Raw genomic sequence first — 14,458 nt, 5'->3', positions numbered from 1 at the left:
CCACTGCCTCTTCCAACCTGTCCTGCTGCTGCACTTGCCTCCCCCTCTGAAGCCCTGTCCTCAGTAGGCTTAGCAAACTAGATGGGGTCAGTCACCTCATCATCCAGCTGCTCTTCCTCTGAATACTCTGTGCGCTCCTCCTTCGGACTTACTGCCCTTACTACTACCTCACTGACAGACAACTGTGTCTCATCATCATCCTCACGCACAAAAAGCTCTTGAGACAGTTGCCGGAATTCCCCAGCCTCATCACCCGCTCTCCGGGAACTATCCAAAGGTTGGGCATCGGTCACGACAAACTCCTCAGGTGAGAGGAACCAGTTTTTCCCACCCATGGCAGGGACCTGAGAACAGTTCCTGGGAGTCTGCCTGCTCATCAGAATATGTCATATTCATGGAGTGAGGAGGCTGGAAGGAAGGAGGAGCAGCAGCCAGAGGATTCAGAGTTGCAGTCCCTAGGCCAGGAGTAGTGGACTGGGTAGAAGACTGGGTGGTCGATACATTGCTGGAAGAATTTTCTGCCATCCACGACAGGTGACCTGCACACACTGGTCTGTTTGCAATAAAGGTCTACCACACAAACCCTTAAATTGTGATATGAAGCTGGGGACCTCAGAAACTTGCCGCCCTCCTAATTCCGCAGCAGCCGGCTGTGATTCACCTGGACCAGGAACGCAGTCTGTGCCCACACCCTCACTTGGACGTCCGCGCCCACGTCCTCGACCCTTACCACTACTCCTCATCATGGTGGATTAAGAATAAAACAAGGCCCAAATAAATTACCCCACTGTACAGCACTGATAACTGTGGCTTAATTCACTGCACATAGAGACTTGTAGATAGCGGAGACTCTATGCTATGACTAGACAAATATTAACCCGCTCTCTTGCGCTGATACCTAGGGGTAATTTACTGCTCACAGAGACTTGTAGATAATAGAGGCTGTGGGGAATGGGAGAAGACTGTAAAGCCAGTGGATAGTGCTGGTAACTTTGGCTACCTCAACTCCACCACGGAAAGGGTATTGTGGGACGCTCTGCACAGCGGCAGAGCTGAAATACTTTGCAGTGGCCCAGGAAATATTACAGTACTGTTTAGCGGTAAGACCTCTGTCTAATGCACTGCAGACTGAGAACGGTATAAATGAAGTCGTTTGCAGTAGCCTAGGAAATATTTGAGTGTAGTTACCCGGTGAGAGCTGGTTGTACGGCACTGCAGCCTGAGAAAACTATTACTGAAAGGCTGGGAACAGCCCGAGATGCTTAATACAAAAATGGATGCACTACAACACACAGCAAGCCACAAGTGTAATGCACACGGTCAGATGTAGCCCTAAGAAGGAGCTTTGTGGTTTTAGCATGGAGGATCAGGACTGTATAGTGTATATAACTTTCCCTATAGAAGTGGCTGAGCCCCAACACTCTGTTATGCACTGCAGACAGAGAACGGTATAAATGAAGTAGTTCGCAGCAGGCTAGAAAATATTTGAGTGCAGTTTCACGGTGAGAGCTGGTTGTACGGCACTGCAGCCTGAAAAAACTATTACTAAAAGGCTGGGAACAGGCCTAGATGCGTAATACAAAAATGGATGCACTACAACTTCCAGCAAGCCACAAGTATAATGCACACGGTCAGAAATAGCCCTAGGAAGGAGCTTTGGGGTTCTTGCACAGAGGATCAGGAGGACTGTATAGTGTATATAACTTCCCCTATAGAAGTGGCTGTGTCCCAACACTCTGTGTTAGCACTACAGACACAGAATGGTACACGGTCAGATGTAGCCCTAAGAAGGAGCTTTGGGGTTCTTGAAGACAGGATTCTACTCTAACACTTTCCCTATATCAGCAGCAGCTCTTTCCCTAAACTCTGCATAATACACTGCAGACTGAGAATGCTATAGATCAAATAGCCCGCACAGCCCGAGATGAAAAAAAAAATGGTGCACTACTGCTCCCAGCCAGCCACAACAGTAATGCACACGGTCACATGTAGCCTTAAGAAGGACTGTTGGGGTTTTTGAAGACAGGACCTACGCTAACACTATCCCTGAATGAGCAGCAGCACTTTCCTAACCTCTGCCAGTGTGTGTCTGAGGCGAGCAGCGGGCGGGACCAGTTCAAGTACTCGTCGGTCACCTGATCTCGCCAGCCACTCACTGCTGTGGGGTGGGATAGGACTGGCACGTCACAGCAGGAAGTGGTAATGCCTTACCCGCATGTCTATTGGCTAGAAAATGGTGCTAAACATGCGGGGAAGGAAATGCAATTGACTCGAGTACCGCGTGGTGTTCGACTGTAGTAATGAGCATCTCGAGTACCCTAATGCTTGAACGAGCATCAAGCTTGGACGAGGGTGCTCGCTCATCTCTAGTTCTGACCCCTCCTGCATGTAGTATGGGTTGTTTAGTTATGATACTTTCCAATTAAAGAGTAAGAAGTCTTTGCAGAAGGCAGCACCAGCATCCAGGAAATAATTGGAGTATAGGTAGATCACTTCATATCCATGATTTATTCACAGGCAGTGCCCAGCATGAACCATAGCGACGTTTCAACAGCCAGTCTGCTGTCTTTCTCAAGCTTGCTATGTCAGTGAAATGTACTAATGCTTCTAATGATCTTCCTACCATCTGCCTCATTTTTGACATATAATGCAACTACAGTTTTGGAACCGTACATGGATCGCTGCGCATTACAAAAACCATTAAAGCTTTAAAAACAAAATAATTTCTAGATAACATGGACAATGACAGTGTTAAATATCTTATTGTAAAGAGGAATTACCAATGCACCTAGCAACAAAAGGCTGACCTCGGTATGACAATATGCAATAGTGCTGCCATCTTGGGGTACTGAAATCGCTGTGTCGCTCGGCTAAAAATTAGTGTAGCTCTGGACTCCAGCATGCTATCACATCGTATGAGCTGTTGTATTCATCTCAGTGAGTTTTACATATGGTGAAAAAAATCAAATTATGTACATTTGAGAAAACTTTGGTGTTAAAGGGGTTGTCCCGAGGCAGCAAGTGGGTCTATACACTTCTGTATGGCCATAATAATGCACTTTGTAATATACATTGTGCATTAATTATGAGCCATACAGAAGTTATCAAAAGTTTTTTACTTACCTGCTCCGTTGCTAGCGTCCTCGTCTCCATGGTGCCGACTAATTTTTGGCCTCCGATGGCCAAATTAGCCGCGCTTGCGCAGTCCGGGTCTTCAGCAGTCTTCTATGGAGCCGCTCGTGCCAGAGAGCGGCTCCGTGTAGCTCCGCCCCGTCACGTGCCGATTCCAGCACAGAAGAGCTGCGGTCCACGAAGGCAGAGGATCCCGGCGGCCATCTTCAGCAGGTGAGTATGAAGACGCCGGACCGCCGGGATTCAGGTAAGCGCTGTGCGGGTGGTTTTTTTAACCCCTGCATCGGGGTTGTCTCGCGCCGAACGGGGGGGGGGGGTTTAAAAAAAAAAAAAAAACGTTTCGGCGCGGGACATCTCCTTTAAGTAGAGATGAGCGAACGTGCTCGGCCACGCCCCTTTTTCGCCCGAGTACCGCCATTTTCGAGTACTTCAGTACTCGAGTGAAAAGTACTCGGGGTGGCCGGGGGGGCGGGGGGCGCCGTGGGTGAGTGGGGGGTAGTAGTGGGGAACAGGGGGGAGCCCTCTCTCTCTCCCTCTCCCCGCTGCAACCCCCCACTCACCCATGGCGTCACCCGAATTTTTTCGCCCGAGTACGGAAGTACTCGAAAATCGCGGTACTCAGGCGAAAAAGGGGCGTGGCCGAGCACGTTCGCTCATTTCAAGTGTTAAGCCGTACAAAAAATGTCTTCCTTTTGTAAAATTTGGCTAAGAAATGGCTCCAAAATTAGATGCCAAGCCAAAGCTTTAGCCACAGCCAGAACATAAGCCAGCAAGCATTCCCCGGGCATTGTTTTGGGGCATAGTGCCACCCTCTGCCTTTCTTTAGATATAAAACTTTCAGAAAGAAGCTGGGGAGGTAAAGAGAATATCTACAAAGATTTGTGTTTTTAATTTCTTTTCTTTGTCATCACTAGTGCGTTTTTCAAAGGGGGAGCATCATTTTATTATTTGCCTCAATGCATTAAGCTGTCAAACACATGTTGGGGGAAAAAAGAAATCTGGAATCTGACACTTTAAAGCCTGTGTGAATGAGGCCTTATACTGTATGTACGGAGGAGAAACCAGTACAGCAGCTGGCAGCAGGTACTCACCGAACCAAGACATATATCTTCTGATTTTGTTATACATACAGGAATGAACCCGGCAGTGTCCATCTTGTAGCAACACCCGCTATGACACTGGTCACTAGAATAACAGAAATCTCCAATGTTCTAAATGTAAATCAAAGGAAAGAAAAGTTGTATTAAAGGGGTTGTCCCGCGCCGAAACGGGGTTTTTTTTTTTTCAACCCCCCCCCCGTTCGGCGCGAGACAACCCCGATGCAGGGAGGTAAAGAAAGCTCACCGGAGCGCTTACCTTAATCCCCGCGCTCCGGTGACTTCTCTACTCACCGCTGAAGATGGCCTCTTCCTCCGTGGACCGCAGCTCTTCTGTGCGGTCCACTGCCGATTCCAGCCTCCTGATTGGCTGGAATCGGCACGTGACGGGGCGGAGCTACACGGAGCTACACGGAGCCCCATAGAAGACTGCAGAAGACCCGGACTGCGCAAGCGCGGCTAATTTGGCCATCGGAGGCCAAAAATTAGTCGGCTCCATGGAGACGAGGACGCTAGCAACGGAGCAGGTAAGTATAAAACTTTTTATAACTTCTGTATGGCTCATAATTAATGCACAATGTACATTACAAAGTGCATTATTATGGCCATACAGAAGTGTATAGACCCACTTGCTGCCTCGGGACATCTCCTTTAATTCATTTATAATCTTTCACATTTTTGTCACATAAAGTGTGTTTTACAAACATTTTTGACATGTCATAGGGGCGTGTGAAAAGTATTTATCACAGGGGCAGATGATTAGACCCCACTGATTGCTAAAAATAAAGCAGCCGAAGCACTCATACAAGCGCTGTCACTGCTGGTCCACTGAAGGTGAGCCCATAGACTTTGTATTGGACCCGTCTTCAGTAGCAAGGACAGTAATCTGATGAGCTCTTTAGCTGACTTGCTCTAGAAATCTGTGAGAGTCTCAGCAGGGGCATATCTAAGGGCTCAGGGTCATGGGTGCAAAAGTTCAGCTCAAGCCCCTCCCACCTGTACCCGGACCTACAGCATGCTGCATACAACCGCAAAACAAATTTGCATACATGATGTAGCCCCTTACCATAAACTTTGCAAACATGACTCATTTCCTGGACTGAAAATTTGTTTGCAGCCTCTTAAGCTGTGTTCATGTTCTTCGTTACATTTTAGAATCATAGTTTCTAACAGCTGTACATAATTATTATAGCTTTTACCTGTGACTTCATCCAGATGAAATTCGTACACTTTCTAGATGATACAAACTGTAACTATCTTCAGAATTATTATGCTGCTAATCCATCACTAATTATCTTATGTTATAAACCTTTAGCTTTCATTATCATATATATGGTGTTTCTTAATTATATAAACCCTTCTCATAATATCTGTATTATGAAAGGTCCTTTAGTAATCCAGATTAGTGAAGGACCTCTTTGTAAACTACATTCACATTATTACCTTCGCATTATTTGTAGTATTGAATCTTTAGATTTATATTGTAATTCTTCTCCAAATGAATTCAACAAATGATCATTAATAGCAGCTGCTTTTGACATTTTTGGGAGTTACAATCCCACGCTCACATAACCAATTTATGGGCTTCGCTTGCGATGTAAGAGATCTCAGGGTACATCTTAGCAGTCAATTCTGTAAGAAATGTCACCACTATGGCTAAGCTTGGTGTTATGATGATCTTACCTTCAGGGTGCATTCACACGAACGTATATCGGCTCGGTTTTCACTCCGAGCCGATATACGTTGTCTCTCTCTGCAGGGGGGGGGGGGGGGGAGATTGAAGAGCCAGAAGCAGGAACTGAGCTCCCGCCCCCTCTCTGCCTCCTCTCCGCCCCTCTGCACTATTTGCAATGACAGGAGGCAGGACGGGGCTAAGTTCTGCGAATTGGCCCCGCCCCGCCTCTCCCCATTGCAAATAGTGCAGAGGGGCGGAGAGGAGGCAGAGAGGGGGCGGGAGCTCAGTTCCTGCTCCTGGCTCTTCCAGCCTTCCCCCCTGCACACGAGGATGACGTATATTGGCTCGGCGTGAAAACCGAGCCGATATACGTTCGTGTGAATTCACCCTCAAGTGTAGATTTTCTCCATCTCCTATTTTAAGTAACATCTCAGAAAAATGTCTATCGGAAGCATCACTTCTTAAGAGAACTCTCATATTTGTTATAATGGTGAGCTTCTGAATATGAAGCAATAAATATGAATATTTTAAACATAACTATATGCCTTCAGATTGTATTCCTTGGGTATAACTCGTAAAGTTTTCCAAAAGTCTCCAGCTGAGAGAACCGTAGCACTCCTCATTAAGTTATCATTTCCCCCTTTTATCTTTCAGTGTTCTACTGAGAACTTCAACTCCACCTTTATGAGCCACGGTGCATCCCTCCCATACTATTAGCTTAGTTTCTTTCAGCATCTGTGCCTTATTACTCCACTTTGATATGCTGCACAGAGGTATCATTACATGCATCAGATTTAAGGGTATTTTAAAAGCAGAATCAGTTACATTACCTCCATTTAGTAATGTGGCAGCAATGCCAGAAGAGGCAACAGCCAAGGCTAACCCCTATATTTCCGTATTCTACTCGTGTCAAGAAAATTGTGCTGTAACTGATTTCTCAGAATTAATGACCAATGTTCAAGCTGTGATGAATGTAAAATGTATAATGCAGATATACCAGGGATAAAAATTTCTCTCCCCCTCTGCATAAGACTTTAATGACCACTCAGGGTAGAATGTGAATTTAATGCAGTATCAGCATACAGGGAGATGCCGCAGTAGTAGGTAGAAAAAAACAAAAACAAAAAAAAACGCGTCTGTGATGTGAATGTACAGATTGCAAATTTCAAATGAAAGCATGAAGAAGCATGCAAACAGCCAGGATCAAAGGGGTGGAGCTAAATGATGTAAAAGTATGTAATGGGGTGAGAAAACTCTCACCACGCAGCGCAAGAAAGAGGCCGGTATAGAACTGACATATCGCTAGTGCTTTCAATGGGGCCAGTGGCAGCAGTGCTAGCCCCATTGAAAACATAGGGAGAATGCCGCGGACTTCTGCCACAGCTGTGACAGCTGTGGCAGGAGTTTCCTTCATCCCTGAAAAGCCATGTAAAATAGTGTAAAAAATAAAAAAATAAATACTCACCTCCCTTCGGCTGCCGGGGCTCAGTTGCAACTTCTGCCGCTGTCCCCAGCTCTGTAGTTCGAAGTCGCGACTGAGCCCCGCAGCCGAAGGGAGGTAAGTATTTATTTTTTACACTATTTTAAACGGCTTTTCATAGAAGGGCTTATGAAGCCCTTCCCTGAAAAGCCATTGACGGCTGCAGGGACTCAGTGGCGACTCCTGCCGCTGTCCCCGACTCTGTAGATCTCAGCTATCAGCCAATCTGAAGCACTCAGCCAATCACAATCAGAGCTACCAGCAGGTGGGGATTTTAAATCCTCGGCTGCTGATAACTGAGATATACAGAGACGGGGGCAGCCAGGAGAAGACGCGGCTGAACCCGGCATCAGAAGGGAGGTGAGTATGCATTTTTTTTTAACACTTTTCTTTGTTTTTCAGGAAAGGGCTTATATTTAAAGGCCTTCCCTGAAAAACATTTCAGGGGTGCCGGCAACAGGATCCTCCACCGCAGCTGTCATGTGTGAGCTCCCTGCTGCACCTGCCGCATCTGTGACAGATGCAGCAGAGGAATTCTAAATCCCTGTGGGGATGCAGGAAACATCTGTTGCACGCGGCAGATGTGTTTGCATCCCAGCGGGACATGGCGGCGTTGGAGAGGTAAGTTTTTTTTTCCCTTTTTTTTTTACACTAAAATCTTTCTTTTTCAGAGAGGGGCTTATATGTAAAGCCCTTCCCTGAAAAAGAATACAGGGGTGCCGGCTGCAGCCTTGGCTCCATTGAAAACATGTGGGGATATTTTTATCAAGCACCCCATAGTACTCATCTCGAGTAGGCTAATGCTCGAACGAGCTTCAAGCCCTTAAGTTCACCCAACTCATACTGCATAATTAAACAAGACATTCTGAGAGCACAGCTCTAATTTTTTCAGAACTTTCTTGTCAAGTTCTAAGGTATAACAATTTTGCAGGACCCTCCTGTAGTGGTGCTAACGTCACCACAATTTTTCTATTTTTTACTGCCCTTGGGGGACTATGTGGAGGACAGCGCCTTGTCACCTAAGGCAGAACTAGCACTTTCACACACCAGGATCTATTTCAAGAACCTAGAGCTTACTCCATCTGCTTACATTTAATAAGGGTCAGAGATGGTGAAGAGGAATAGAGAATGCAGCACTGACCCCCCCTGACACCCCGAGGAGACAAAAGACCCAAGCAGATGTGCAGAAATTTCTAAAAAAAAAAAAACATGCAGTTGCCAGGCTCTATGCCAAGACCACAATCAATGCAATACACAGAAAAACAAGCTCCCCGGGACTCGGAGATGGAGAGTAAGGTGGAGGAGGAGGATAGTGAGTTGGGGACACAAATCTCTAAATCATTTCTTCAGAAAACCCTTCACTCAACCAATAATGACCAAACTAGCTGACATAAAATCGGAACTCCAACATATAGGGCACAGAGTTGAAGAACTTGAAGGGTCATGCTCTGTAATTATGAAACATGCGAAAGCCACTTCCCAGGTAATAGAAGTTCACCATTCGTCCTTGACCATGCTCTCACACTTATACAAGATCAAGAAAACAGAAGCCGTCGATGCAACATACGGATTAAAGGGCTACCTGAGTCATGGGCTGCAGGATCACTCCGAAAAGTTGCAGGTGAACTGTTCTCTGAACTGCGAATTCACATAGCAATTAGACCCAAACCCAAGGCAGCGGATCCCCAAAGGATGTAATCTGTGGCCTGCTCTCATTCATTGATACGAACGCAATACTAAATGCCTCCAGATCACACCAATCACTAAAATATAATGACTCTCAGATTCAGATTTTTTAAGACATTGCACCCTCCACACTGGCACAAATGGAACAAATGCTATCCAGTTTAATGGTCAGTTTATCGCTAGGATAGGTTCTGGCACCAAATGTTCAGTCTTGAGGAGGTGCTGAGGTGCTTTTGTTCTCCACAAAATTATTTAACTAGTTTTAGTCACTAAAGTTGACAAATTACTTTGTTTAGTTGAGTGGAATTAGTAATCCACTGAGTTTCTTTTAGTTTCTCTGATTACTGAGGTCATACTACTGTGCCCACTAGGCATTTAATCCCCCTTAATCCAACTTGTCTTTCCCCAAGTAACATGACCCACCATCAAACAAGAACAACTTCTCAAATAGAAAGGACGACTATCTCCTCCTTCAATGCGAAAGGCTTTTACTTACCAAACAAACCATGCAATATGGTCATTGGGAAAGTCTAATACTAGGGTAGCGTTTCTACAAGAAATGCATTTTAAAAGCAACAAAATCCCCACTCTCCCAAGAAATTATTTTTCACAATGGTATCACAGCTGCAACTCCACCTCAGCATCAAAAGGAGTATCTATAGCCATCCACAAGGGCCTCCCTTTTCGCATTGAACAACAAAACGCAGACTCAGAAGGCCAGTAAATTTTCATTAGAGGCACAATACATGGAATACACTACACGCTAGCAAATATATTTATGCCCCCAACACGCAACAAATAGAGATGAGCGAGCACCAAAATGCTCGGGTGCTCGTTACTCGAGACGAAATTTTCGCGATGCTCAAGGTTTCGTTTCAAGTAACGAACCCCATTGAAGTCAATGGGCAACTCGAGCAATAATGTATATCGCCGATGCTCGCTAAGGTTTCCATTTGTGAAAATCTGGGCAATTCAAAAAAAGGGATGGGAACGACACAGAAACGGATAGGGCAGGCGAGGGGCTAAATGTTGGGCTGCATCTCAAGTTCCCAGGTCCCACTATTAAGCCACAATAGCGGCAAGAGTGCCCCCCCTCCTAATAATTTTTACTTCTGAAAAACCCTCATTTGCAATGCATACCTTAGCTAAGCACCACTCTACCTTCAACAAAGCACAATCACTGCCTGCATGACACTCCACTGCCACTTCTCCTGGGTTACATGCTGCCCACCCCCCCCCCCCCCCCCGCATGACCCAGTGTCCACAGCGCACACCAAAGTGTCCCTGCGCAGCCTTCAGCTGCCCTCATAACACACCACCCTCATTACTATTTATAAGTGCGTCTGCCATGAGGAGGAACCGCAGGCACACACTGCAGAGGGTTGGCACGGCTAGGCAGCAACCCTCTTTAAAAGGGGCGGGGCGATAGCCCACAATGCTGTACAGAAGCAATGAGAAATATAATCCTGTGCCACCGCCATCAGGAGCTGCACACGTGGGCATAGCAATAGGGAACCTATGTGCCACACACTATTCATTCTGTCAAGGTGTCTGCATGCCCCAGTCAGACCGCGGTTTTTTATAAATAGTCACAGGCAGGTACAACTCCGCAATGGGAATTCCGTGTGCACCCACAGCATAGGTGGCTCCCTGGAACCCACCGGCTGTACATAAATGTATCCCATTGCAGTGGCCTAGACAGCAGAGCTAACATCAGATTAAATGGAGGTGGGCTTCGGCCCACACTGCCTGCCCCAACCTGACCGGAGCATTTAATTCATAGACACAGGCAGGTACAACTCCCTATTGTGAAGTCTCTGTGGACCGACAGCATGGTTGGGTGCCAGGAAGCCACCGGCTGTACATAAATATATCCCATTGCAGTGCCCAGCACAGCTGAGGTAATGTCATGTTTAATGCAGGTGGGCTTCGGCCCACACTGCATGCCCCAGTCAGACTTGGGTTCTTTAGAAGTGGACACATGCAGTTACAACTCCTTGTGGACCGACAGCATGGGTGGCTCCCTGGAACCCACCGGCGGTACATAAATATATCCCATTGCATTGCCCATCACAGCTGAGGTAATGTCATGTTTAATGCAGGTGGGCTTCGGCCCACACTGCATGCCCCAGTCAGACTGGGGTTCTTTAGAAGTGGACACATGCAGTTACAACTCCGTGCGGACCGACAGCATGGATGGGTCCCAGGAAGCCACCGGCGGTACATAAATGTATCCCATTGCAGTGCCCTGGGCAGCAAAGCTAACGTCAGGTTTAATGCAGGTGGGCTTCGGCCCAAACTGCATGCCCCAGTCAGGCTCGAGTTTTTTATAAGTATACACAGGCACGTACATCTCCCTAATGGGAAGTCCATGTGGACCGACAACATGGGTGGGTGCCAGGAAGCCACCGGCGGTACAGAAATATATCCCATTGCAGTGCCCAGCACAGCTTATGTAACGTCAGCTTTAATGCAGGTGGGCAAAAAATTAATTGGATTACACTGTAGGCGAGGGCCCCAAAAAATTGGTGTACCAACAGTACTAATGTACCTTAGAAAAGTTGCCCATGCACAACCAAGAGGGCAGGTGAAACCCATTAATCGCTTTGGTTAATGTGGCTTAATTTGTAAGTAGGCCTGGAGGCAGCCCAGTTAAAATAAAAATTGGTTCAGGTGCAAGTTTCAATGCTTTAATGAGCATTGAAACGTATAAAAATTGTTTACAAAAATTATATGACTGAGCCTTGTGGGCCTAAGGAAAATTGCCCGTTCGGCATGATTACGTGAGGTTTCAGGAGGAGGAGCAGGAGGATGAATATTATACACAGATTGATGAAGCTAAAAGGTCCACGTTTTTGATGGTGATAGAGAACGATGCTTCCATCCGCGGGTGCAGCTTACGTATTGTTTAGGTATCGCTGCTGTCCGCTGGTGGAGAAGAGAAGTCTAAGGAAATCCAGGCTTTGTTCATCTTGATGAGTATAAGCCTGTCGGCACTGCCGGTTGGCAGGCGGATACGCTTATCCGTGATGATTCCCCCAGCCACACTAAACACCCTCTCTGACAAGACGCTAGCCGCAGGGCAAGCAAGCACCTCCAGGGCATACAGCGCGAGTTCAGGCCACGTGTCCAGCTTCGACACCCAGTAGTAGTAGGGGGCAGAGGCATCACCGAGGACGGTCGTGCGATCAGCTACGTACTCCCTCACCATCCTTTTACAGTGCTCCCGCCGACTCAGCCTTGACTGGGGAGCGGTGACACAGTCTTGCTGGGGAGCCATAAAGCTGGCAAAGGCCTTGGAGAGTGTTCCCCTGCCTGCGCTGTACATGCTGCCTGATCTCCGCGCCTCCCCTGCTACCTGGCCCTTGGAACTGCGCCTTCTGCCACTAGCACTGTCGGATGGGAATGGTACCATCAGTTTGTCCGCAAGGCTCCTGTGGTATAGCATCACTCTCGAACCCCTTTCCTCTTCGGGTATGAGAGTGGAAAGGTTCTCCTTATACTGTGGGTCGAGCAGTGTGTACACCCAGTAATCCGTAGTGGCCAGAATGCGTGTAACGTTAGGGTCACGAGAAAGGCATCCTAACATGAAGTCAGCAATGTGTGCCAGGGTACCTGTACGCAACACATGGCTGTCCTCACTAGGAAGATCACTTTCAGGATCCTCCTCCTCAGGCCATACACGCTGAAAGGATGACAGGCAAGCAGCATGGGTACCCTCAGCAGTGGGCCAAGCTGTCTCTTCCCCCTCCTCCTCATGCTCCTCCCCCTCCCCCTCCTCCTCCTCCTCAACGCGCTGAGATATAGACATGAGGGTGCTCTGACTATCCAGCGTCATACTGTCTTCACCCGCCTCCGTTTCCGAGCGCAAAGCGTCTGCCTTTATGCTTTGCAGGGAACTTCTCAAGAGGCATAGCAGAGGAATGGTGACGCTAAAGATTGCAGCATCCCCGCTCACCATCTGGGCAGACTTCTCAATGTTTCCAAGGACCTGGCAGATGGCTGCCAACCAGGCCCACTCTTCTGTAAAGAATTGAGGAGGCTGACTCCCACTACGCCGCCCATGTTGGAGTTGATATTCCACTATAACTCTACGCTGCTCATAGAGTTTGGCCAACATGTGGAGCGTAGAGTTCCACCGTGTGGGCTCGTCGCACAGTAGTCGGTGCACTGGCAGCTTAAGTCGATGTTGCAGGGTCCGCAGGGTGGCAGCGTCCGTGTGGGACTTGCAGAAATGTGCGCTGACCCGGCGCACCTTGCCGAGCAGGTCTGACAAGTGTGGGTAGCTTTTCAGAAAGCGCTGAACCACCAAATTAATGACATGGGCCAGGCATGGCACGTGCGTGAGGCTGCCGAGCTGCAGAGCCGCCACCAGGTTACGGCCGTTGTCACACACGACCATGCCCGGTTGGAGGCTCAGCGGCGCAAGCCAGCGGTCGGTCTGCTCTGCTAGACCCTGCAGCAGTTCGTGGGCCATGTGCCTCTTCTCTCCTAAGCTGAGTAGTTTCAGCACGCCTGCTGACGCTTGCATACCGCTGTGCTGCCACGCCGCGTGACACCGACTGCTGGCGACGTGCTGCTGCTGACACATTTTGATTGCGAGACAGAGGTTGCGTAGGAGGAGGAGGGTGGTTTAGTGGAGGAAGCATACACCGCCGCAGATACCACCACTGAGCTGGGGCACGCAATTTGGGGGGTGGGTAGGACGTGAGCGGTCCCAGGCTCTGACTCTGTCCCAGCCTCCACTAAATTCACCCAATGTGCCGTCAGGGAGATATAGTGGCCCTGCCCGCCTGTGCTTGTCCACGTGTCTGTTGTTAAGTGGACCTTGCCAGTAACCGCGTTGGTGAGGGCGCATACAATGTTGCGTGAGACGTGGTCGTGCAGGCCTGGGACGGCACATCGGGAAAAGTAGTGGTGACTGGGAACCGAGTAGCGCGGGGCCACCGCCGCCATCATGCTTTTGAAAGCCTCCGTTTCCACAAGTCTATTCGGCAGCATGTCCAGGCTGATCAATTTAGCAATGTGCACGTTTAACGCTTGAGCGTGCGGGTGCGTGGCGGCGTACTTGCGCTTGCGCTCAAACAGTGGCGCTAGCGACGTCTGGAAGCTGCGCTGAGAGACATTGCTGGATGGGGCTGAGGACAGCGTAGGTGAGGGTGTGGGTGCAGGCCAGGAGACGGTACTGCCTGTGTCCTCAGAGGGGGGTTGGATCTCAGTGGCAGGTTGGGGCACAGGGGGAGAGGCAGTGGTGCAAACCGGAGGCGGTGAACGGGCATCGTCCCACCTTGTAGGGTGCTTGGCCATCATATGCCTGCGCATGCTGGTGGTGGTGCCTCCCCAGCTGATCTTGACGCGACAAAGGTTGCACACCACTGTTTGTCGGTC

General features: G+C 48.4%; 1 protein-coding gene across 2 annotated transcripts in view; it reads right to left on the bottom strand.

The window, feature by feature from the left end:
* LOC136614531 (uncharacterized) overlaps positions 1 to 14,458 on the bottom strand; it is a 131,984-nt gene that overhangs the window by 15,021 nt on the left and 102,505 nt on the right. For both annotated transcript variants that reach the window (XM_066594118.1, XM_066594119.1), the window contains exon 4: positions 4,224 to 4,343. In XM_066594118.1, coding sequence (XP_066450215.1) covers positions 4,224 to 4,343 — 120 coding nt within the window. The remainder of the gene's footprint in view (positions 1 to 4,223; positions 4,344 to 14,458) is intronic.

The sequence above is a fragment of the Eleutherodactylus coqui genome, chromosome 1 (genome assembly GCF_035609145.1).
Source record: "Eleutherodactylus coqui strain aEleCoq1 chromosome 1, aEleCoq1.hap1, whole genome shotgun sequence".
NCBI lineage: Eukaryota > Metazoa > Chordata > Amphibia > Anura > Eleutherodactylidae > Eleutherodactylus > Eleutherodactylus coqui.
Note: the sequence above shows the minus strand (reverse complement) of the source record. Positions and strands in the feature narration are given on the sequence as shown.